Source organism: Camelus bactrianus, chromosome 16 (genome assembly GCF_048773025.1).
Source record: "Camelus bactrianus isolate YW-2024 breed Bactrian camel chromosome 16, ASM4877302v1, whole genome shotgun sequence".
Classification (NCBI taxonomy): Eukaryota; Metazoa; Chordata; class Mammalia; order Artiodactyla; family Camelidae; genus Camelus; species Camelus bactrianus.
Genome location: NC_133554.1, coordinates 34,612,858 through 34,638,930, shown reverse-complemented (window position 1 = coordinate 34,638,930; position 26,073 = coordinate 34,612,858). Strand labels below are relative to the sequence as shown.

The following is a 26,073-nucleotide window of genomic DNA, read 5'->3' as shown; positions in this document are numbered from 1 at the left end:
GGCCTGGGGCCTCCAGCACCGGACTTTTCCTCGCCTAAGGGAACGAGCCGAGCTGCAGGACCTGGCGTGCAGCCTGGCACACAGCGGGGGGGTTCCATCCTTCCTGGGGCGTGGTCGCCCTACTCCCACCTTCCCGAGCTCTCCAGAGGCTGTAGGCGGAGGAGGGAGGGGAAGGGTGTGCCAGGACAGGAGCCGGCCTCCGCTCTAGGCCCAGCGGTGTGGTCAGCACTGGCGCGCGCCCGCGGTCACCTGTCTTGATCCCGTGGCTCCGCAGAAGCTGAACCATGCCCTGGGTGAGGCCTGGGCAGTCCGGCGCGGAGCACGCCCATGTTAGCTGGGGGCCCGGGGTCGCTCGTCCCGGGGGCATCCGTTGGGCCCTCTCTTCAGACGCCTCCTTGGCGCCCTTTTCTGGACCAGGCACGGGAGGCAGGAGACAGCGGCACCGGCGGCGGCGGCGGCGGCGGCGCGGACCCCGCTGGGGCCCCGGCGCCCAGGGCCAGCCCAGCCCTGCAGCGGCACCGCGCAGCCACTTCCTGCTTCCAGGCTCCAGGGCCTGGCCTGCAGCGCACCTCCAGGCCTCAGAGCGGACGCGCAGGCTCCTGCGACCCAGCAATTGGGGTGGAGACGGCGCTGGCGGAAAGGAGCCACGTTCCCCGCGCCGCTGCCACCACGCTCAGCGCCCGCATAGGCCTCCACCCTCTCCCGGATCACGCCTCGGTGCCGGCCTCCCAGGTGCTCCCTTACGTTCTGAGCCCTGGGCCCGAACATCCGACTGCACAGACCATCCCACTAGGCTCATGGACCTACCCGATAGTGAGGAAAGGCAGTGAAGAGGAATCAAATAAATCATAATTACCGATCATATGATCGGTGCTAAAAAAAAGCAACAGAGCACAGAGAGGGCATCTGCTCTATTTTCCAAATAAAAGAGTTTTTAAATGAGCAACAAAATCCCTGAGTATCTAGAACTCACAACGATTTTGGTATTTTTAAATGTCCTTTGCTTGACCTCATCCTCTGGAAGAAATGAAACAACTTGACGGGGTTATCTGCTCACAATCCAATGCGGTAGGTGCTATGTTCATCCCTATTTCACAGATGAGGAAACTGAGGCTCAGGGCAGTGGAGTCAATTGCTAAAGCTTTCGCAGCTTGTACCCCTGGACTTAGAGCAGACAAATCCACATCTGGGTGCAAAGCCAGTACTGTTTTAACAGTGCCGCCCACCCCCTCAGAATTGTGTGTATGTTTTGCTACCATGAAGTGGTTTCCTTGAGAACAGAAGCAATGTCTGGTCCCCTTCTGTATGTCCATGCAGCACCCACCATTGTCACTCAACACATGAAGACACCTGGGGTGACTGTGGCAGAACTTAGAATTCTAGGGGGTCAGGTATAGCTCAATGGTAGAGTGCATGCCTAGCATGCACCAGGTCCTGGGTTCAATCCCAAGTACCTCTATCAAAGAAAAGAAAAAAAAGTAAACCAAATTACCTCCCTCTGCTAAAAAAAAAAAAAAAAAAAAATTCTAGCACTGAAACCTGGGTTTAAGTGAGCTATGATCCCCATGAACCATTGGGGCTTTCCCTGTGCCAACACAACTGGACACAGGGAGGTTGCAGCCTAGGATGTCTGGATGGAGAGTCTCAGCAGTCTATGGACAAAGTCTCCCGTTCCCAGACTCATTCCAGTACTGGGTCCCCTTCCTCAACGCCCGGCATCTTTGTCTCTCCATCCACCACCTCCATTTCAGAGCAGGTCCGAAGAGCACAGGTGGCAAGAAGCACTTTGAGCTCTTCAGAGAAGGGCAGGGCTGCTGTAGCCACAGAGCCTTAGAGCTGGAAGGGGCCCAAGGGATGCTGTAGCCTGTTCCTGGGTTCTGCCTGCTCCTGACATTGGCCCTGGGCAGCCGCAGCCTTCAGATCAAGGGGGAGGCTGGCCCCTAATTGTTACACTCTGGGATGCTTATCAAGTCAGCTCATTACACCCCCATCCCACCCAAACTAAGGGTGTGTCCACTGCCTCCAGTTTCTCTCTGCTTCCTGTCAGCTTGGTTGTCCTGCATGGTGATGGCTGTGGTCCCAAACAAAGATGGCATGAGAGACACGTTATAAAGTGGGAGATGGGGAGAAGGCCATGCTGAAGAAGGAAACGCTTAACGTTCTGAACGCACTCAATCAAATGCCGAAGCCCTTTCCGAACCCCAAATCTATGAACAGGACCGTCACTACCAAAGGACTCCCACTTTCCTCAAGGGGCAGTTTGGTTAACTTCTTGGAGGAAGATGCCATCAATCTACCGTAAGACATAAGTCTGGTCCTTTTCTCCTGTTTAAGGCCAGAGCTGGGGGCTGGGGAGAGGGGCTTGAAGAGGTGGTACTTCCTTGAGTTATCACAGCCCAGACCCTGGACTCCCAGGGAGGAAGGAGCACGTGTGCAGGTTGCCTATGGATTCCTGACCCCAAATCAGTTCTTGGAGACACGCTGGCCTCTGGTTCCAGGAAGCCTTCTGGGATTAGTCAGAGGTTTGCTGACCATACTGCTCATCCTGCTTTGCCCTCACCACCCCTACACAGACATCGCTGCCCGACTCCACTCGCCATGGCTTCTCTCCCTCGGTCCTCCCTAGTGTGACTTCACCTGCCTGATTATGTCCCCCCAGTAGCCTGCCTGCCTTCACATTGCAACTTACTGTTCTTCCTTAGAGATTCTAGGTTCCCTTTACTTTGTTTTACAAAACTCTTTGGGCACTTACAAGGTGTCTGGCCCAGAGTTAAGTTCTGGGAATGCAGAGCCAGAAAGCACAGTCTCCCAGCCTGGGGGAGGTGTGTGTGTGTGTGCTGGAGAGGGTGTCAGGCAAGAATCAAGAATATTACCGCATGGTCTGCACTATGACAGGACAACCAGAGGGGACTTAGTATAACTTGGGAGAGAGTGAAGGTAAGGAAGGCTTCTTGGAGAAGGCGATACTCTTAGGAAGGGAAGGAGTTAGCCAGTGAAGGGCCGGTGGTATGGGTTGATGTGGGCTGAGGGAATTATCTGCAGGGAAGTTGCATGGGTGTGTGTCCCGTGCAGTCACACACAGCCCCACACTTAGAAGGGGCCCTGTGCTTGGTTTAATGCTCGGATGTCACTGTCTTGACAGTCTTAGTAATTTTTGAATTATTGAACCGCAAACTATGTTGCCAGTCCTGATTATATGAAAGGGGTACGTAAGCCAGTATGGCTAAAGTGATGGATGCCTGCAGGAAACTTCATGGTATAGTGGGAAAGTCTTGGGCTAGGAGCCCAAGTTTAAATCCAAGTTCTACCCCTTAGATATGTGGCCATAGACAAGTCAAGTAAGATCAGGGACTCTTGGTCCCTCAATTGTACAATGGGGCTGATGCCATCCAGCAGGGCTGTAGTGAAGATCGCAGAGACTTTCTGTGCAGCACGGAGCCCAGTGTTCCTTCAGCACTGGTATTTCCAGTAAGTAAATCTAAAACAGAGATTCAGAGACAGGCAGAGAGAGAGAGGGGCGGGGGTGTGGGGAGAACCCTTTTCTTCTGACAAATGGTTATCTGGGATCTTGTCCATGAAAACAGGATCAGGAAGGGGTAGTTCTGATTTAGTTTTCTGAGGTCTGCATCCCTCTACCTCCTGAAGTTTTACTGTGTATGTGCATGTGTCTGTGCGTGTCTGTGAGTACACAGGCACTCACAGAATCCTGCTGTCTCAGAGAGAAGCTACAAACCCACCTTGTATTCCCACATTCAACGATGCATGGTAATAGACCCCTCCAGAAAATTAGGTTGTTTCATTGTCAAAGCACTGATGGGCTCAACTCTCACGGAGTCTCAAAGCACTCAGAGGGCTTGTCTGCTACCATGCATGCCAAGGGGAGGCAATTTGCCTCTTGTGTCCATGAAAAACCATCTTCACTCATGTGATAGACATCTCAGGGCATAAACACTTTCCAGGAAGAGTATGTTAGTGGCCAGCATTGCAGGGGACTCCTGGCTTCTTTCTAGTGAATTTGAGGCTCTCACTCTGCCTCTAGCATTCACATTCATGCATCTCCTGCTCCTCTTCCTGAAGGTATAATTTTATTTCACCTCTCTCTTCAAGGTTTCTACAGAAATCATCTTCCCCCAGATGACCCTCTCTGCATCTCACACTGTGGTTTTCTATCCCGCATTCCATGTGCTCAGAAACCTCTCTCCTCTGGTTCCATTTGTTTAGTTCTGTGCCAACTTTGTATCCTTTTCTGGTGTTACATTTCCTTATGCTCTTTACTTCTTTTATTTTATCCCCTTGTGGGTGTCTGGACCCTTTTCCTGTATTATTGCTACTGTATACTACTGATTGAAATCTGTCTTCACCACTTTAAGTAGTACCTGGCTTTGTTTATTTTTAGAAAGGGGAGGTGTCCAGGACTAGCCTTATTATTTACTTATTTATTCTTTTAAATAAGCACCCCAGGGACATTTCAGTACAGAGGTCTACAGATCATATTTTGAGAAATTATATTTCCCTTTTCACAATTATATGGATGTCATTTCTCTGGCAGCCTTTTTGAACGGGAGCTGTATTTTCTGACTGTGGGTCCCGTGGCTAGCACTCCTGCAGGGAGGGAGCCGCCAGGAGTGCCCCACAACTATAGGGACAGGGAGGCGGGGAACACCTGTACCACTAATAGTGGAAACTGCCCGAGGACAGAAATGATGACAGGAAAAGGGGGGCCTGTTTCTCCCCTGACCCCTTGGGGACCTCTGAGCTAGCTTTCTGCTGAGCTACTGAAAGGGGAAAGGAGTGAGTCTCCAAGGCCATTCAAACTCTTTCTCATCACTTCCTGGATTCCCGATACTTCCTGACCCCCCACCCCCAGGTTACACTTGGACCTTATTATCATCTGGAATCTACCATTAAAAAAATCTCAAAAGTCCAACCTTTCCTTCACTGAACATAAGCGCTTGTCCTTCCAGTTCTCACTCACGTGTACCCATCACACACCTGCTTCAGCTGCATCAAAACCTCTGGTCTGGCGCCCCATTTTCTCCCAGTTCCTACTTAGTCTAAACCCCCAAGTTGATTTCCTGGCCTCTCTACTTCCAGGTCACCTTCAAAGTACTCTTTCTAAAACTCAAGCTTGATTGTGTCTCTTCTCTGCTTAAAACATTGCAGTCTGTGCTGTCTGGTCACGCCCCCGTGCCTCTGCCAGGCCCCCGGGACTGGTCCCCTGCTCCCCGCGCGGCCTCACACAATGCCTTTCCCGCCTCGCGCTTCGTGCTTGGGGACAGCAGGCTGCGCACCACGCGAGCACACCTGGGGTTTCACGCTTCTTGCCACTGCACTGTCCTCTGTCTAGACCAGGCCTTTCCTTCATCTCATGAGCCTAAACTTCTGTGTGGCTTTCGTCCTCTTCCCCTCCTCCAAGCCATCCCTCACATTTACTCCTTTCCAGCCAACCAAGAGCTGAACCACCGCTTGGCACACTGCCATTGTCATGTCAACACACTGTCTTCTATGTACACCTTCAGGAGTCTGTCCCTCCTCCCCAATCTTAGGAGTGCCTGGAGGGCAGGGACTGTGTCCTAGCCAACTCTTCCTCCAGCACCAGGCACAGTATCTGGCATGTAACCCAGGCCCAGGACAAGTCCCAACTTTTTCATGGACTCTCCCCAGCTTCCTAACCTTCCCTCCTCTGAACCCTACAAGTTTTCTGTGTCATTCTTGCCCTAATCATATGTTGTCTCATTTCATTATCTTTTAAAAATGCCTAATTCCTCTGACAGATTTCATTGGAACCAATGAGAATTTTCACTTAGTAGCTGTTGGCCTTGTATCTCCCTCCCTTGTTCTATCACTCAGATCTCAGTAAGGAGCTGGGCTCCGAGCTAGTTTGCCCATCAGTAAGATGGGGACAGAGGCAGCCCTAGGTGGCCATGGTTTTTGTACCAGCTGACTCCCTAGAGCCAGGGTGTGTCCCTGACCCAAGGAGAGACAGGCTCACCAGGTGAAGTCTCTGCATTCTGGCAAAAGCACTGCCCAATCTGGGACAAGCTGGGCAAAGCAGAACCTTACTCTTGGGCATTTTTATTTAGAAATATGGTAGGGTAGCATTTGAGACTAATAAAGAATTGTGCAAATTTGAGGTAATGTGACATAAAAAATATTACCTAAGCCTCACTCTATGTATCAACATTGAAATAATGGAAACATCCCCAAATAGGAACCTGGAGCTACTTGGAATCCTGGTCCACAATCTGGGAAGCCCAGCAACTTGAAGATCTTTATCCTTGGTTTCTTGTCAGCTCCCTGTCGTGTCCACCTCTCTTACTGACATCAACCCCCCACTCATTAGTCTGAGCGGGCATGGGGACTTTCTGTTCCTATGACCTAATGGTGTGACCAAAGTGCCTAGTACTGCACCTGGCCCGGAGCAGGTGCTCAGAAACAGCTGCCATCGTTCTCCTCGTTGTTGTCATTGTTATTGACTCATTCAGAATTTCTTTTACTCACTAATGTATTTTAACCATCACTGGCTTACTAAATGTGACCGACTAATGACTTTCTTTGCAGGAGTGGAAGAACCTTGCAGCTGATGGAGGTGGCACTGTCATTTGAAATCATGCGGCCACGGGCCTCTGCTGGGTGAGGCAGGAAGTGGGGAGGTTTGGTGCTGGGCTGAGCTGGACAGAGCTGAGCAGCACATGGCTGACCCTCAGTGGGGTCAGGAGAGGCCAGGGCAGCCCAGGTGAGGCCTGAGGATGGCCATCTTGGACAATGGCTGCTCTCACACATTCTTTATCCTGTCCCTCCAGCTAGCTCTCCAAGGGTTGGGATTTTTTTAGAGAAGAACAAGAAAAAAAAAACTCCATGTGAATTTTCCACCAACTTGAAAGGCTGGAGAACCCCCTACCATGACAGGGCACACATCTGTACACAAGTTTGAGAGCTTCAGAGAAAAGCCAGGCCTTGCCCTCAGGGTGGAGGCAGGCCCAGTGATGCAAATCTTCTGGCCTCCCCAGACCCTGTGAGTGGGGCCCCCGCCGGCAGAGGCAGCTGTGCTGTGAGTAACCGCTGCTGGCTGGAGCGGGGGAGGACACCAGCACCAGCTGTGCTGTGACTGCACGATCCTGCCCCCTGCGCAAGACACGCTTCCCAGTTCCCAGGGACTGATTATACTGGGGAAATGAGGGAGAGAAGCCCTTCTTCATCCTTCTAGTCATCCTCCTGTGCCCACATCACCCCTCGCAGAAGCACTGGCTACCATGAGAGATTCTAGCTTCAGTCTTGCTTTCTCCTGCCTGTGGCCCTTGTTCTTTGCTTATAAATATTCAACTATTTATATCTTAAGTTCTTACCACATGGCTAGAATTGGTTGTGAATTTGTACATCTTAGTTAGAGAAAAACAAGTATTTAATAATGAATTCTGAGAAGCCAACAGGCCTGAGGCGGGACGGGGCTCACATCGCGTCGCTCCCCTGTGCTGTCTCACTCTCCTCATCCGGCTCTTCCGACTCGATGGTCAGAACCACGTCAGCTGCGCCATCTCTGGGTGCCCTGGGGTAAGAAGAAAAATGCTAAGGCCTTTACTCTTGAAAGGAACAATTAAATTTTTCATTATTTCCTCATTTTGGATGAGAAGTTTAAGTTGTCCCCGATCACTCACCTCGCATCCCTACTGAAAATCTCTTCCTCATCAGAAGATTCCCCATCATGTAGCTTCTGCATCATATTTTTCTTGCGTGTGGCACTGAGAGGTTTGTACACGTCCCTGAGCCAGAACGGCCGCATTCTCCAGAAGCCCTCCTAGAACAGAAAAAGGGGAACATTCATTCTGCATCTCCCCTGCTTTCTCTGGCAACAGTACTTTATCCTCCTCAGATTTACCTGACTCTCAGTTTCCTCTGGGCATTTTCTATGCAGCACAAATCGAAAGAAGCCCCTTGGAAGAAAACACACACAATTAGTGATGCGTGCCACTTTCCACGTCTCACAGGGTGTCTGTCTGGTCTTATTCGGACTAAATGGGCACCTCAGTCAACACTCACAGCAAGCAAAGGCACCACAGACCTGGAGGCTGATGATAATTTGATGCACACTGGGCTCCCAGAAGCTCTCCACGTCTGTCCGAGATGGCCCCCCAGTGTCCCTGGACAGGCCTCTGAATGTGGCCGGGCATGGAGTTCGGCCAGACTTTCTGGTCCCACTCACTGCCTCGGCCCTGCCAAGTGCCCTCGTGCAGGGAAGACCCTGCACAGCCATGCTGGGCAGAAGCACGTGGCTGGACGTGTTCACCCCAGCCCTCTGCAGATGCAGTCTCACACACAGCACGTGCTGGGGGCTGGAGGGGAGGAGCCCCTATTTTCCTAGCTGCTTTGTCCTGTAAGCTGAATCACACCAAGTAAACCCGAGTCCAACTAGCACAGTTATCTGACTCACTGACTTTCACATCGCAGGCTGTCCCTGATGCGTAAATGAATTGTGAAATCAGTTGAAAGGCCATGACCAGCACTAAAACACAAAATATTCTTTTTTGAATATACATAGTATAGGAAAAAATCAGAGTGCAAAATCAGTTTGTTTTAGAAACTCCTTATCTCCATAGAGTATGTGGTACTGATTTGTGACATAAAAGGTAGCTCACAGCCCAAGAAGTGTGATCAATGAAGTCCTCAGTGGAAAGGAAGCATCTACTTTTTGATACTCATGAGCAGCATGGCCGTGGGGCAGGACCTTTTCCCTTCCTCTTTCTCCATTTCCTTAATGGAAGAAACACACTACTCTCTAAAGTTTCTCCCAGTTAAAATTGTATGAGGTTTGGATAAAGGGAATGGAGTGTGGGGGCCTGAAAACCAGCAGGATGACAGGGGATGTTTTCCTGCCACTTTCTAGGAAGGACTCATATATTCTCCCTTCCAACAACTTTGAGTGAGGCTGGTCCTCAAACCCTAGAACCATGCGGCCTTCCCTACCCCAGGACCTCCAAGGCCACTGGCCCAGCCCGGCCTGATGGCCACCACCAGAAGGAACAGGTAACAACCCAAACCTCTCCCCCTCCCCGTTCTTTCCTTAAAGGACTAGGAAAAGCACAGGCGTCTGGGCCTGTCCCTTTCCAACTCAGCTTTGGCTGGGGAGCTAGTTTGGCTGGTAAATAAATTCGGGCAAAGCATTACGATAAATAAATATTCTTCCTGCCTTTTGTGGTTTCTTCACTGTAAACTGAAGAGATTGAAATAGATGAAATCTAAGTTCTCCTCTAGTTCTAAAATCCTGCTTTAAAAATTACCAGACAAGGGGGAGGGTACAGCTCAGTGGTAGAGTGAGCTGCTTAGCATGCACGAGGCCCTGGTTTCGATCCTCAGTACCTCTATTAAAAATAAATAAACCTAATTACCTCCCCCACAAAAGTAAAACAAACAAAAAAATAAAAACTTAAAAAAAAATGATCAGAGTTGTACTTACCTTACGCTTTTTCTATCGCCCTTTGCTGCTGTCCTGTGAGAATAAATCTGTTTTGGAAGAAACATGATCAGAATTATTCATCATAATGATCATCTCCAAATTTTTATTCATTCCTTTTTATTTTAAGTCTTATCTACCCAGTGAGATGATGACTTTTTTGTGGAAGGAATGCTCTCTTGTTTACTAATCCTTTGCCTCTTTCACAGTATCTAACTTAGGCTCTTGGGCACAGCCGGCAATACATTTTACTGATTGTTTTAGGTAACATTCAACAGATAATTCCCAATAAAAATTCTTGTAAGTAGGAAAACAAAACAAAAGTATCTACCAGGAACCTAAGCACAGTTTTAAAGCCAAGAATAAGACTAGGATGTCTATCATTACAGCCACTATTGATCACTGTTGAGGAGGTGCTCATCACTGCAGTAAGAAAAATATTGGAAAGGAAGAGAGAAGCACATTTGCACATGAAATGATGGATATCCTTAAGGTAGGAAGCAATATGAGAATTCAGGAAGATGTTACATACAAAATCAAGAGATCAACATATAAACCTCAAAAACTTTCCTATATAACACAAAAAACTAAGAAATAGAAGAAATATCCCATTTACAATGTCAGTAAAACTGCATAAAGTACCTAGGGGTAAACTTAACCAAGAATGTGTAAGACCTATGCAATGAAAACATTGAAACTCTTCTGAAGGACATTAAAATGAAAAATGTGTATATAGCATGAGATACCATCTTCCTAGAATGTTGTAAAGATATCAATTCTCCTCAAATTAACCGACAAATTCAATGCAATCCTATTTAAATCCAAGATAAATTTACAACAAAACCTGGCTAGTTGACCTTTGGTAGAGAAACTGTGCAAGAATAGTTATGCAATGTATGAAAAAGACGGTCAAAAAGCAGGAGCTTACCCTGCCATTTATACAACATGTTCCAGAGCAACTGGAATTAGGCAGTGTGGCACCGGTTCTGGTGCAGGAAAAGACAATGGGATCAATAGAACAGAGTCCAGGTAAAGATAGTATTTTTAGATTAGTGAAGAAAGAATGAACCGTTCAGCAGAAAATTTTGAAACAATTTGATTTTCATGCAGTGGAAAAAAGTTAGCTCCCCTACCTCAACTACACTAAAAAAACCAAATTCTAGACAGATTATAACAGCACTAAGAAAGTATCAGAGACTATTTTTATGCCACGAGGTGACAAAGGCCTGGCTGACAAAACCCACTCGCCATGAGGACAGGGGGATACGGGGACAGACTGTCAACAGATGGCTACTCTTCCGAGCCCCTGCCCTCTCCTCCCCTGGATTGTCTGTCTTCTTCCTGTTCATTTATAACACTCTTTATGATAAGTAAATATTGGCTCTCATTGATTTTCAGTGTTTCAATCATTTCCCAATGTATTTATCTCTAAGGGGACGAGACAGAAGAGTGGAGTAAGGAGCTCAGGCTTCACAGTCAGGTGAAACTGCTTTCTCCTTTTGGTTTTGTCACTGGGGCCTTAAGCCTATGTCCTATATCTATGAAACAAGGATGCTACTGCCGTCCTCACAGGACTGCGGGGATTAAACCAGACAATACACGGAAGACTCATTGTCCTATGCTTGGCATAGGTCGGTGCTAAGTTGGTGTCCCAGACAGGGTGGTCAAATCCGCCAAAGGTTTCTGCCTGTGGCATCAGGCTCTGAAAGCTCTTTTCTACCACATGATTATAAACATACTGCTTTTATTTTCTTCTAATAGTTTTATGAGTTCTTTTCTTTCATGTTTATGGAGATATGTTTAAGGTGAGAAATGGGGACCTGCTATTATCTTTCCCCCAAATAGTTAGGCAGCTGTTCTACTACCATTTATTCATTTTTCCCCACTGATTAGAATATTAAACATGATGTTTCAAAAGCCTAAAGAACACATGGGTCTCTCTACTGCTGGGCTGTCTATGCTACTTCAAATAAATATTATGTTGCATTACTCCTCATTGTGGAATTGACATAATGCCTCATCTCTCTTCCACTTAACATCATTACTGTCAACTTTAGGAAAAACATTGCATGGTCCCAGTCCTGAAAAAACTTATCTAAGTGGGGAGAGGAAATAATGAAATTATATAAATAAATACAAATTCAAGGTTAAACTACATAGCAATTAAAGCAATAAAAGAGGAGTTTATAGAAATTCTACAAAAGCACAAGGCCATATGACACTGGCAGATGCAGAGGGCACAGTCTGGGCAATGGCCAATGACTAGCAAGCTGACACCACGCTAGTCCCCAGGTTCCTAGGCTCAGAAATGAGACTCTGTCTTCACCAAGAGGGATCTCACATCTTCCTATTGAGGCAGTCTCACTTTATCAGTATCATAGGATTGATCAGAAATCAGAACGCAAAATTATTACTCGTCAGTGAGAAATACATCTGTTCTACAGACAGGGCCTCTGTGTCTACACAAGCAGAGAATTTCCTTCTGTAGAGACAGGCCTCCAAGGCACACTGAGGCACAGCTGGAAGGCTACATGGTGAGAACAGGACTAGAACAAAAGGACATACTTTAGCCTGAGGCAGGAATTTATTTGCAGTGTTTTGATGGAAACTACCTACACAATGTCTCACACACCGGAGAAGAAAGCTGGAAGTAAACCTAATGAATTGACAGGATCACACTTCTCTCTCTTAGCCATGTCCTTTCAGCCCTCCCAGGGTGACTGACGGCTCCAGGAGGGAGGAGATGATGTATCTCATCATGTCACCCAACAAGGAAAGAAAGCAGTGACTGGTGAGGTGAAGTGTTTTGAGTTGAAGAAATTGTACTACTGTGTCAACTCTGACCTTCTTAAAAACTTGACTTTTCAAAATAGTCTAATGGCTTCTTATCTTGGGTTCAGTTCCACAGAGACCCCCTGGGACTGGAGCTCCTTTAAGAATCCCGGGCGTATAACTTTTCAATAAAAGCCCAAAGCCCATCTCAGTCCTTGTGACTGAAGAGGACTATGGAGTAGAAGCAGGTGGAAAGGTAGCTGTGATTTTCAGCTTGCGGGTTCTGAATCTCATTGTCCTTACCTCAAAAAGGCAGAAACCTATAACCAAGACAGCCACTGCTGCAGTCACAGATACTGATATTGCCAAGATGAGTTCGTTGGAATAGCCGTATCCTGGAACTTCTTCTGTGAGCTAAAAAAATAAAGGATAATTTCTTTTAAAAACAAAGAGAAAAGATGAAATATAACTATTCTTAAACCTATTCAGACACTAGCTCACTCTTCTTTTTTGGGGGGTGCGTGGGAGGTAATTAGGTTTGTTTATTTATTTTTAGAGGAAGTGCTGGGGACTGGACCCAGGACCTCGTGTATGCTAAGCCTGTGCTCTATCACTTGAGCTATACCCTTCCCCTTAGCAAACTATTCTTAAACTACTCTAAACCCCATCCTTTCAAGTGAGTAGCTTATAGGTTCTTAAAGAACATATCAGATCTCACGTGTTACTAATCTTAGCATCAGCATTTTCTCCTACAATTCACCTTGTGTCTTAAGCCTCCCCTAGGAATAGTGGCACCATTCTCTAAATGAGCACTGTGAGAGATTGCTGTCTTAGCCAGTCTCATGGATGAGATAAGATACAGACCAGGAGCCCCTGGTCTTCCTGCTTTGGCACTTTAATGGCATGTCCTACACTGAGTAGAAGTCCAGGTCCCCATGTGTCAGGCATTGCCCTCACCTCATGTGGCTCCTGCCCTGTCTGGTCACTCCGGCCTTCTGCGCTCTCACTGATGTAGTTCTCAGTTTTCCACAGGTCAGTATCCCCCTCTGCCTGGGACAATTTTACTTTTTGCTGCTCACTAAGCAGCTTTATCAGAAGGCCTGTTCTGGTGAAAAACTTGGCACAGGACAGCTTCACGTGCGTCTCAGAGCAGTCCATTTTGAGAGTTCGGATCAAATGAGAAATGAGGCCTCTCATATAATCATTTGGGATGATGGACCGTAGCTGCTGGTTTACCTGGATTTCAAACTGATCACCCAAGGATGAAGGCCCTGGGGAAGTGAAGCTGGTGGGTTTAGAGGGTAATTCAGTGTCCACGCTGTGGTATTCCAGTTGTGTTTCACCTGTGTGTTCAACAGTTGGCATAAAGTTGCCTGTAGTAACAGAATATGTGCTGGGTACATCCGTATGGGCAGCGACTTCAGAGATAGCTCCTTCTGGCACAGTCGCCTTTCCTGCAAGAGGGTCTAAAGAAGAAAATAATTCTGGTGGATTTTCATAAGAATTTAGTTCTCCTGAAGAAGAAATAGCTTCTCGTGAAGGAGAATTTATGAGGCTCCTCACTGCAGAGGAGGGAGGCCTGCCTGCGGATATTCTCCTGAGGAGCTCTTTCCTTTTCAAATTTCGATTTCTTTTGGCCTGGAATGCTCTGTGCATCGCACGAGAGCGAGGACCAAGGAACAGGTGTTTTTTTCTGGGACGTGAGGTTGGTTTAGAAGCTTCCATATTTCTAACTATACCTTCTGCATCTTCTAAAATAGTGTAGGATAAGTCTTTTGATTCCTGTTTAACCTCAGATTTAGGAGGGGTGGGGGCAGGAGGCAGGGAAGAAGAGACTGCTGCTTTGTCTTCATTTATAAGTGAGGGTTTTGTGTTGAAGGAGCTTCCCACTAACTTCCGGGGCCTCCACATCATGTGAAGCTGCCCCCCCGCTCCTGGGGACTGCCTCTTGAGTGCCTCTTCCTTGGCAGTGTTCTCCACAGCTGGCTGGGCATTCTGTTTCCTCCAATGCTTCAGTTCGTTGACACTTTCTTTGATGATGACATCTGGGTCCTTGAGGAGCCAGTCCACTCCCCGTAGCCTTTCCCCTACACTCTCAGTCTTTGCCGGGCTGTTTTCCTGTGGTTGGGCAGTGTCCAACTGCTTTTCATCCTTGGCAGTGTTCTCCACAGGTGGCTGGGAATTCTGTTTCCTCCGACGTGTCAATTCTTTGACACGTTTTTTGATGATGCCATTTGGGCCCCTGAGGACCCAGTCCACTCCCTGCAGCCTTTTCCCTACACTCTCAGTCTTGGCTGGGCTGTTTTCCTGTGGTTGGGCAGTGTCCAATTGCTTTTGAAAGGCCTGCCATAATTTGTGATCCAAAGGGTCAGCACGTACAAGCCTGGCAGCTTTTTCCTTCTTTTCAACTTCATCGATTTCTTTTTGCATTTCTGAATCTGACCATTTTTTCAGATGATAAAATCTCTGCAGTTTATTTTTATAAGGTAAATTGTTGGATTCAGGTTTAAGAAAACGGTTCCTTGTGTTTTTTTCCAAATAACCCAGGGACTTATCTCCATCTTGTAGATGTGAAAAGAGAAGTTTAATGAATGGTAAAAATGCTGTTTCTAAATCTTCTAGATTTCCCTCCGAGAAATAAGGCAGTACATAACTTAGTGCACTGATAATGTCACTTTTGTCATTAAAGTCTAGCTGTTCATCGATGAAGGCTGAGAAGCTGACACCATGTTCGTCTGAGGACGCCTTCTCTGGCTCAATAATCAGCTCGGTGCTGGTATTATTTTTCCGGGCTTGTAACACTTTCATGAACGATCCTTCTATGTTCCCTACAGCTGCTTCTTCACCTGTCAAAAAAGAAGTTTTTTTTGATAACTGAAGGCTGATGGACAGCTTTTTGCCAGTCCACAGCCACATATCCCAGTCAAATAAATTAGAAATCAGCAAACATCTGGGTGCCACTTAGAGAGGGGAAAAGAAACCTCACAACAGAAGGTGAAAAAGATATATTTTGAAAAACTGGCTATCTACTCAGAAAATCCCATGGTGTGAAACAGAGTAACAGTGTTTAGGATTATTCCACTGGTTTCCAGGGGCCAACTGCCCGGTACTCAAGAGAAGTCAAGGCTGGGAGGACAGCTGTTCCCCACTCAGAAGGATGCTCTGCAGACCCACTGTAACTCCTCACTTCCATACACCCTGCCCCGTCCTGCCTCAGACCCAGAAGAGTGCGAGGCTTCTGCTCTCTGCCTCCTCAGTGTGCTCGTGTCCTGCTCCCATCACAGGTGATCACGGCACCTGCTGCTAACAAGTCCTCATCTGGATGTGACCTTTTCCACCTACCCCCAATTCCTCGCCTTGGTCCCTGCTCCCATATATTTCAGCCCCCATAACAAAAGGCTCTATACAGAGAGAAACACCATGCGGGCAGGGATCTGGGGTGTAGGTTAAGGCATTTGCCAGGCTGTATGCTAATGTGGAATGTTCAACAAATCAATGGAATAATACTTGAAGTCCTAAAATGCAGATGGGAAAAAGCAACTGTTGTCAGATGCCTACTTTGCTTTCATTTCACTCCTAGTATCCCCAGCTTTACCTGGGGACCCATCTAAAGCTTCTGACTGTGTGAAGGTCATGTGTACTGCTGTGCAGTTGGGTCTCTCTTCCAGAAGGATTAAAAGTATTTTTGGTGGTGGGGGTTAGGGTCAGAGGAGGAGGTGAGGGTCAGAGGAAGAGATGAAGGGTCATGAGAAAGGAGGAACAAGGGCTCGCAGAGAGCCCAAAACCAGGGACAGGAGATCTAGGCCACAGCACTTCACACCTCTGATCTAGCTTTGCTCACCTGTAAAAGGAGGGAGATTAAAAATGCCTCTTCTGCCCACTTCTGGGGGAGAAGGGAGTAATATAATCAGTAAAAAAAAAAAAAAGTTTGGAAAATAAGCAACATTTTTATGTAAGTAGCAAAATGTTATTATTTATAATGTGCTCCAGATCATTGATAGAGACCAGTATTCAAGCTGTCTGAGCATGACAGCACACTTTGGAAGTCATCAAGTTAAATGCCAGTAAATCTAATGTATAGAAAAATTCTTGAAAGCATCTGAGTGTTTTGTGGATAGAAATGCTTGAGATTCAGAGCAAGTTCAGAGCTGGACAGTCTAAGAATAAAAGAGCCATCCCATCCACTGGAAAGGCTAGGGAGCAGCTTCTAGTTATGGAACCAGAAACTCTCAGGCTCCAAATAAAACATAAAACACCACCACTTGTATTCTTTAATGAAACTGCAAAAACAAACTAAACAAAAATGTATTTACACCTGCCCTATAAGACAAAGGGTACGTAAGACCTAATGGATATTAAATCAGTTTACAAACTGTGATGCACTATATGAATAAGTTCTCATTTGGGGGTAACGCAGAGAGCACAGTATATAGTATGTGGCCATGAATGTTAATTCTCTTTCCGCTTCCATGACTTTCTCTTGTTCCTCTATGTATGTGGATCAGTTACATTATTAAGCTAACAATGTAACTGAGGCATTATCAGTTTAATAATGTAACTGAGAATCCGACTTTTAGCAAGGGAGTAGTTCTTAGAAATTTAGAGAATTGAAACTCTGAATGAATGAATAAAAATTCAATTACATCATTAGTTTAAAATTTTTATCATCACTGATTAAGAATAAAAATTAAAAAAATAAATAAAAACTTAAAAGTTTATCATCAGGCAATGCAGACTCACCACAATGTGTCGTGTTTGTCAGGCAGTCACTGTCACAGTGCAGCTTGACTGTCTTGCAGACAACTTCAATAGTATTTTTAAATTGGCAGAGGCAGCAGGTCCGACGGCTAGGTAAGATCCTACAAATGGAAACACAATTAAATTAGTGGTAAAGGAGTGACTTGAGTAGGGAGGCAGGCCAAGGCCACCACAGGGAAGTGCAAAAAGGAGTTCTTGGGGCACATGGCCTGGAGAATTGGACAGGGACGAGTTGGCCAACCGCTGCTCTTAACTTTTGTAAATAAATACAGAGGACAGAAGTGCCCAACAGAAGGGTAAGGATGGCAGTGGGTGTTGGTGTGCCTAGGAAGAAGGTGACGGGGATTAGAATTGGGTGACACTGATCTGTAGTTTAACTCACAAGTATCTCCTCCCAACACCAAAATATTGTCCATTAAAAAAAAAGACAAGACATGATCAAATTTAAGAATTTCTGCCCTGTGAAAGACACTCTTGAGAGAATGAAAGATAAATCACAGAATACTTAGCTAATTACATATTGAATAAAGGACTTGTTTCCAGAATATATAAAGAACTCTCAAAACTCAGTAAAAATATAGACAAAAAATTCAAAAATATAAAGATGGAAAAGAAGCATGTGAAAAGATGTTTGACGTGATTAATCATTAGCGATGCTACACTGAAATGCCACTATATAATTACTAAAGTATCTAAAGTTAAAAATGATGATCATAGCAAGTGTTGGCAAAAATGTGAAGAAAATGGAACTCTCGTACACTGCTGGTAGAGATGTAAAATGGCCGAACAACAATGGAAAATAGTTTTTTAATTTAAACATACACCTACCAATGATCCAGCCATCCTACAGGCAGGTATTTACCCAAGACAAACGGAAGTATACATACATACCTACTAGAGAGGTTAAATTTTTTCTTAAAACCTGAAACATAAGGATCAGGTGAAGCTGAGGAGCAAGTGCAACTCTCATGCACTGCCAGTGGCAATGCAAAGTGGTGCGGTCATTGTAGAAAAGTTTAGCAGCTTCTTAAAAAGGTAAACATGCACTTGGCATAGGATGCAGCAATCCCATCCTTATTTTGTCCCAAAGAAATGAAAACATATATTCACACAGAATGTATGTTTACACATACGTGAGAGTTTTTAGAGGCTTTATTCATAATAGCCAAAATACTAGAAACTATTCAAATGTTCATCCCCTGAGGAATGCATAAACAAACTGTATATCCACACAACTGGACCACTACTCAGCAATAAAGAGAAATGAACTACGGACAGGTGCAACAGCATGGATGGATCTCCAGAGACTGGCTAAGTGAAAGAAGCCAAAAACAATAGGCCACATACCCTATGACTTAACTTACAAGGCATTCTGGAAAAAGGACAGTTATAGGGACAAAAATCAGACTGCTGGTTGCCAGGGCTGGTGGTGGGAGGAGGGGACTGACCTCAGAGGGACATGACGTGACTTTTGGGGCTGCAGAAGTTTTCTATTTCTCAGATGTGGGGGTGGCTATATAACTACATGTTTGTCAAAACACAGAAACTGTATATTTTAAGAGAGTGAGTTACATGAAAATTATGAAACTTGTATATCAATAAACCTGATTTAAGAAAGTAATAAAACAAGCCTATAAAAAACAATCAAGCAAAAAGAAAAATCCACTTACAGTTTTTCCAATTCAAGGGACATCATGAGGATTCTTTCAATTGTTGTAAGTGAGACGTGTGTTTTTCCCAGGTCTCTGAAGGAAAAGCCCAAACAGGCATGATATAAACCCAAAGACAAAAATTCCACACTTAAAAAGATAATCAATATGTGATTATTTCAATTCTGGCTTCTTACTTGCCATAGACAATAATTCCAAGGAGCTCTTATTGAAGAAATTTAAATTTATTTGTATCATTAAATTAATGACCTTGGTGCTGACCAGGACAATTTTTTGTTTTAATCATTAGCCTACCTCTCACTCTCAACTGCATCCACCTCCCTTGATTATTATTATTATTTTTAATAATGTACGCCTTATTCCTTTTTGCTTTCTGGGCTAAATCATATTTTTACATGTTTCATCTCTATACATGTTCTTCAACACAGTTTTCTTCCTCTGCTGGCTGTCTTACCCATATACATTCTTTCCTAATCCTTTTCTTTGCCAATAACTCCTACCTTAATAACCCGGTTAAAATTTAAATTATGACTTTTTAGCTAAAATCCTCAATCTCTGATGAAAGTAAAAAAGAGCAAAAATCAACTCAAGAGCCACAAGACTGTTCCAATACTTACAAATATCTTAATGCTGGCAATTTAAAAAGGTAAGTGTCTTCAACTGTTGTCAAAGGATTATGACTGAGAATTCTGAAAAATGGAATCACATTAAAATTAACTGCATATTCACTAATGCCCATGAAAGTTTATATTCATTATTTTGGTACGGAACTTGAAGGTAAAAAAAATTTTTTTTTCTGAATTTACCTATAAATCACCCTTAGAATTCATAAAGCACTCTTCATTTGGGAACTACCCAGGTATCTAGATGATAAAGTGGAGAACAGAAAAAGAAGAAAAAAAAGTAGATAGCAAAGAAAAAAGTACACCCAAGAACTTTTATAGGTCAAAAACCCTAGAAGGGACTATGCTGGTAGGAAGCCCTTCCTCTGTAAGAGATACTATTTCTAGTGTCCTCCATAGTTCAAGGCATTTTCCTTTCATCTCTAGAAATTTTTTAAATTTCATCATTTAAACTACCCAGTTAAAGACAAAAGTAGGACCAATCCCTTGGTTCTAGAGCTGAAGAGAAGAATACAAGAGGAGCTGGGGAGACCCAGACTCCCACCGCACACTCCCGTGTGTGCTTCTATCACAGCCTTTGCTGCTGTATATGGGATCACTGCTTACTTGTCAGTCTCCTGGACTGTCAGCTCCGTGAAAGCAGGGACTATACTTTATTGTCATTGTCATCTCTGTGCCTGACACAGAGCCTAATATTTACTAGGTACTTAATAAATGTTTGTTGAATAAATAATATTGTTTATATATCAACAAAGTGATAAATTCATTTTTTGGAACAAATTTTTATTCCAAAATGCTGGAATAGATTTTCTTCTCAATTCTTTAAAACAAACAAGAAAAAAAAAAAAAACAACCCAAAAGAAACAGGAAGAAAGAAAAGAAAATCTGCCTTTAGGTTAATTAACTCTACTCAAGAATCATTAGTGTACTTTTACAGAATATTATAAAGATAATCACAACATCCTTTGGATTGCCAAATATCTATGATCAACATTTAATATTTAATCCTCACTGTAACCTTATGTGATAGATATTATTATCCCATTTTACAAATGAGGAAACCAAGGCACAGAGTAGTTATGTAACTTGTCCTAAGTCATCAAGCTAGTAAGAGGCAGAGCTGGAATTTGAACTCAGTTCTGACTCCAAAGCCTGTGTTTAACCTGCATTTAAAAAAAAAAAAAAAAAAAAAAAAAGACAGAGTCTGTTTAAAATAACTATTACTTTAACCTTAATTTTGAGAGCACTAAATATAGAAATATCTTTTCAAATTTCATCTCCCCACCTGGGAGAGCCTCTATGAGAATTACATTTTCTCTTATTTCTTTTCTTCAATTTAATGCAGGGGAAAATATTATTTCAACTTATAAACATCCCAGTAATATGTCATTACAGGCAACAAAATGACAACTCAAGGGGTGGCACTGTCTAGACTTTCTAGATTTGGCACAAAACAAAGGAGGACCCCAGCCCCCAACACACATCTACTGTATTCTGACAATCTTTTCAAAGTAACTGTGAATGGATTTTAGGAATACAGTATTAATTTGTTCCCAACACTAACTCTGATTCTTTCATTAACTTTTTCTGCCATTTAAGATGAACACAGAAATTCAAGAGGAACAGGCTTTGTGCCTCTTCCATGACCATCTTTTCTAACCCACCACCCATTTTCTACTTCCTTGCCCCTCTAGCTTGTTACCCTCCTGCAGAGATGCTAGCATGGCTCTCATAAGTTTTCCCACCAATTTTCTTCCAGTATGAAAGGTTCTTGGGGACAAAGTCTTTGGCCTATTCTTCTTTGTAACCCCAGCACTTAGTGCAGGGCAGACACACAGCGCACATGGCACTCAGTGAATGTTTCTGAATAAACTCATTAATTTTTATCAACTGTGAGTCCACAATCTCCCCGTCCCCGGGTCGACTACATAACCATAAGGAAACTTAGATTCTTCTAAGGGACTCTTATTGTTATAAAATGTTTACAAAACATCATGAGTTTAAGACATGGTACTGATGCTACTAAAACCTCCTGGTGGAGGGACCTAATGAGCCCCCTCTCCGGTGCGCTGCCAAGAGAAAAACTGACCCTCTGTTCTCTTTCTGCAAGTTAGGCACCAGTAAACTAATGAAGAGGGGAGGGAGATGCCACTGGTGGGCACCTGCAGAACTGCTAATCCAGCTCAACACACCCTCAACACCTTCATTAACCCAAAGTGAACTGTGTGAAACTGGATTTCTGAACCACAAAATAGGAGAGTCTTTTCCAAACCCTGATTTAGAGGAGGCTCTTCACCTTGAGTCTAAAATCCCCTTCAGGCCACTGAACCTACCCGCTGTGATCTGCATGTGACATGGAGAAGTCACAGAATTTTCAAGATTCTGAAAAGCCCACACTTATTAGTAGTAGTCAGGAAAGAAAGTACATAGAATTAGGCTATAATGTTGTATCTTCTTTGTATTTTTCACATTAGAGCTTAACACAAACATCCACACCTCAAAGGTTCCTATTGGCCATAGATAATTCACTTCAATTTCATATTTTTGAAAAATAATGTTTTGGGTGGTTGGGGAGAGGTGCCCAGTGGTCGGTGTTCAGGAATTCTTTCTGCTTCACCATTTAAAAGAAGCTAATAGCTGAGGAAGCACCCATACCTTTTGCTCCCTGAAGAATTTTCCACTAAACTTAGTTCTTTGAAGCTCTGTGCTGCATACATTTTAAGCAGTTAGGAATTTTGCACATGAGCAGGAATTAAATTCAAAAGTGGAATTTTAAGTACCATTCATGTGTTGGAGCAGCAACAATGGGATTCCATGACAATGCTAATTTGAGTGTTTCTGTTGGACACCTTTTATTGCTCATGCCAAAGATCAGTACTAGGGAAAGCCAAGTGTTCCATATATGAGTTAGACAAGTCTCTTGCCCTCTTTGTACCTTAGTTTTCTCATTGAAAAAAAAAAAAAAAGAATGGATCTCAAGACAGAATTTCTGGAATTCATGAGCTTATTACACCCAGCTAAACAATTACCGATAACAAAAAACATAGTTTTTACATGTATTCATCTTCTATTTTACTTACACCTTCTGTAAAAACTGCATTCCATGCCAGGCCCGGAATGTTCCAAAGCTCAGGTCTATGATTACATTACATCCAAGATTTCTACAAAAAAGAAAAAAAGGAAAAAAGAAAGAAAAAGAAAAAGAAAAAAAAGACACAAGCAAAAGAAAAAAAAGGTGCTTTTTCAGAACACTATCCTTTGGCAGTAATTCTAATTTATACACAATGAAACATAACCTCATTATCCCTTCCATACACTAAAGAAATCTCCCTGTGGAAAATAGTTGCTTATGATTTATATTTTCATGATTTTATGTACATGGTGCATTAGATACAAAACGGTAAATTCTCAGTAAGTATTTGTGTTAAGTGATCCTTATTTCTGTAGCGAAGGGCAGTACCACTGACATTTTGGGCCGAATAGTTCTTTGTTGTGAGAGGCTCTCTAGTACCCTGTAGGGGGTTTAGCAGCATCTCTGGCCTCTGTCCACCAGATGGCAGCAGCATACCTATAGTTCTGATAACCAGAAATGTCTCTAGACATTGCCAAATGTCATCTGAGTGCAAATCTTTGCTAGAGACAAAGAGGATTAGCTACATAATTCTAGTAGCTTTCTACAATAAGACCTTAATAATATTTCAAAATGGGTAGCAAATTAATTTTATAAAAAATTAGGTTTTATAAAAATTCCAAACACAATGAATTTATATTTGTAACTTACACAAACTCCAAAAAAGGTAGTGATTCAAATGTACCACTTTCAATAAACTGTATCTTATTGCAGGATAAATCTCTAGGAAAAGGAAAAGGAAAATATTGCCTCAATTAGTACTAGATAGCTAATTAGTAGGAATAACTAGTAGAGGTTAGAAGAATAATAATGAATAAGTCACTTCTATATAACCTCTAAACCTTATGAGCCCCTAACCCCGCTCTCAGCTGTCCTAAGAGGCTCACTTTCATGATGTTCATAAACAAAACATACACCTGTATAGATCTGGGTAGATTTTGGAGGTAACCTTTCCTCAGAGCAGAAGAATTGATTAGATAACCTATTGTGGTCTCAACAAATTCTAGATTATAAGCTCAAAGTTTTTACCTCCACATATAATTATAATGTTTAATGTGAAAAGGAATACTCTCCTATTTACACACCTCCCAGTTTAATTCTGATTTTCTATGCCAATTCAGTACCAGAAGAAATAAAAGATAGCCTTTCACATGACTTGAAAGGGATTACTCCTCTTATTAATGCGTAATTTGAACTAATTGAGTATTATACTAAAATACTGAATTTTATTTGAAACACCCACACTTGACTATAGCTGGCTATCTTACTTCCACTGATTCTTAGTCTCTCCTTTCTACTGGGTGGGTGTAACTGTCTTCTGACTGGTGTTTGCACCTGTAGTCTCTTCCTTTCTCAGCCATCCTGTACGGTCACCAGATTAACTCTCCCGAAGTGGTTCTCACTTGGGAACTTACTTAAGAAATGCTCAGCTCTGCTCTGGACCAACTGAACCAGCAACTGTGGGGCACAACTTGTGCTTTAACAAGCCCTCCAAGTGACTGATTCTGCTGCAGGCTTGAGTCTTGTCCGAGAGCACTGCTGTGGGAATGGGGCAGCCTGGCCTGCTACCCTCGGCATGGCCTTTGAAGCCCTAGATGACCTGGCCCTAATCTCCTACTCTTCCTACTTGTACTCGCCAGGTACTCAAAGCATGTTTCCTGTGTTTTGCCTCTCTCCTACCTTCTTTTTGCAAATTTATTCTTCCCAAGTCTGTCTGATGTTACGCAATGGTCATTTAAGGTCCTGTTCAAACAGCACTGCTCTAATAACATTTTCCCTGATCCAATTTGGAGACTTTCTTCCCTATTCTGAGCTCCAAAACCAACTTACAGCTCTCATTGCCCCTCTTTACTTCTTTCTTTCTTATATAGCTATTCTTGCAGCCCATTTCCTCTTGAATGTATGGACTAGACCTGCTCATGTGCATTGTCTATCATGTTTAAAGCCAATGCATGGACATAAAGCAAAGTCAGACAGTTTTAAAAATAAACAATTAGCTGGGGAGTGAACAGAAGGAGGAAAACAACTGTTTTAAAAGAAACGTAGGTCTGTTACCTCATCGCTTCCTTTTCCACGCCTCTGCAGCACCCTGTCATCCACTCAGTGCTTGTGTATGATGGTTTGAGCTTATGTTTATTTTCCCGGTGAGATCAGGAGTTGCTAGAAGGAACTCTCTTACCCATCTTTGTGTTTACAACACTAGGCACAGTGCTCAGCATATTCTTTTCTACTGATTGGTATTTTTTAAAATGAGTGAGAATAACTTGTGCTAACATGAAATAATACACTAAGAAAGTATTTCATAGTAGAAGTAATTAAAGGCCTAATCCACTGAGCAGTCATCTCACTTATTTTTCTCCAAACTGTGTTTCTAAGGTTTGGAGCCCAGATGACAGAGGGACCCAAGAAGACTAATACAAAAGTGGTTGTCCCTTAAGGCTTGGATGGTTTGATAGTTAAAAAGGCTGTTTTTAGGGTCCTGTGAGGCTCCTTATACCCACTTCCCTCAGCCTTCTACATTTGCAAGAAGAATCTCTTTGCTAAAGAGCATCATTAGTTAATTAATGACATACACAGCTCTGGATGCCACGGACAAAGGATAAAAATTGATCTTTTATAGCAAAGAACACAGAATCTCCCTATCTCTAAATTAACAAAAATACTATGCAAGCATTTCTTTCCTTGTATAACGAGGCTGGGGAGTTTTTTATTTTGTAATTAGTGAAGTTAGGGGCATTTCTAATATGCTTATTTGGTGTAAACATTTATAACTATACCACTTGAACCATCATCTTAAACATTTTTAATATTGGTATTTTAACAATTCCTGCATTGAATCCTTAATACCAGTCTGTTCTCTTGGTAACTTGGTATGTCCTGGACAATACTGTTTACATAATTCATCTGCTTAAATATTTAATATTTAAACATTAGATTAATTTAGATTAAAATTATGAGTCAATGGCATTCATATTAATGTAAGTGTTCTATATTTTTTGGTCCTGTAGGTGATAATTGGAGCTTAACCTCAATTCCTCTCATTCCACTAAACCACCTTTTCCACACCTTTTCTGTGAAGGCCACATACAGTCTCTGTTGTGTGTTTTCCTTTGGTTTTCCCTGTTTTCCCACTTACAGCCCTTTAAACATCATCCTTAACTTGTGTGCTGTGTAAACACGGATCATGGGCTGGATCTGATCCACAGGCCATAAAGGTTCATGTGGGTGTCTGTAATTGCTCAGACCTCATTACCACTTTTCCTCTACAACTAAAAGCTGTTTTTCTATCTATATCTTGTCTATATAAATTTAAAAATTAAAAATGAATAGGAGGTATTTGATGCTAGAGATGGGCTGGGGCCCTACACAGACTGAGAGAATTACAGGATTTTATTGCTGGAAAAAACTGTAGAGATTATCTAATTTGAACCCCTTAATTACTTAATAGACAATGTAACTAAGAACTCATAAATAAATGATTAACTAAGTAACTTACAAATACCGGAGGGCTAACAAGCCTTTAAATGAATCCTTATGTAACTCAGTCAAAGAATTATCTCTGAGAATCCTGAAAAATGAAAAGGTTATTTTTGGATCAAAATGCAAAACAACTACAATTATTTACTACATAGGACTAACTCCTACATGCAGGGGAAACCTGGGTAATGGTAC

At 43.4% G+C, this 26,073-nt stretch overlaps 2 protein-coding genes across 2 annotated transcripts in view; both read right to left on the bottom strand.

The window, feature by feature from the left end:
* The window catches only part of LOC105066495 (DNA repair protein RAD51 homolog 4), a 36,829-nt gene extending 30,129 nt beyond the window's left edge, over positions 1-6,700 (bottom strand). The window contains 2 exon segments of the mRNA XM_074343034.1: positions 250-308; positions 310-6,700. Coding sequence (XP_074199135.1) covers positions 250-308; positions 310-329 — 79 coding nt within the window. The 5' untranslated portion in view covers positions 330-6,700.
* A 684-nt stretch (positions 6,701-7,384) lies between these two features.
* Positions 7,385-26,073, bottom strand: part of LOC105066496 (leucine-rich repeat-containing protein 37A-like) — a 69,588-nt gene continuing 50,899 nt past the window's right edge. Inside the window, exons 8-19 of the mRNA XM_074343033.1 lie at positions 25,898-25,969; positions 23,053-23,124; positions 22,352-22,432; positions 19,266-19,337; positions 18,649-18,723; positions 16,961-17,079; positions 13,178-15,066; positions 12,524-12,634; positions 9,452-9,498; positions 7,877-7,931; positions 7,656-7,795; positions 7,385-7,546 (exon numbers count right to left, since the gene is read on the bottom strand). Of these exons, the coding sequence (XP_074199134.1) occupies positions 7,450-7,546; positions 7,656-7,795; positions 7,877-7,931; positions 9,452-9,498; positions 12,524-12,634; positions 13,178-15,066; positions 16,961-17,079; positions 18,649-18,723; positions 19,266-19,337; positions 22,352-22,432; positions 23,053-23,124; positions 25,898-25,969 (2,830 nt within the window). The 3' untranslated portion in view covers positions 7,385-7,449. The remainder of the gene's footprint in view (positions 7,547-7,655; positions 7,796-7,876; positions 7,932-9,451; positions 9,499-12,523; positions 12,635-13,177; positions 15,067-16,960; positions 17,080-18,648; positions 18,724-19,265; positions 19,338-22,351; positions 22,433-23,052; positions 23,125-25,897; positions 25,970-26,073) is intronic.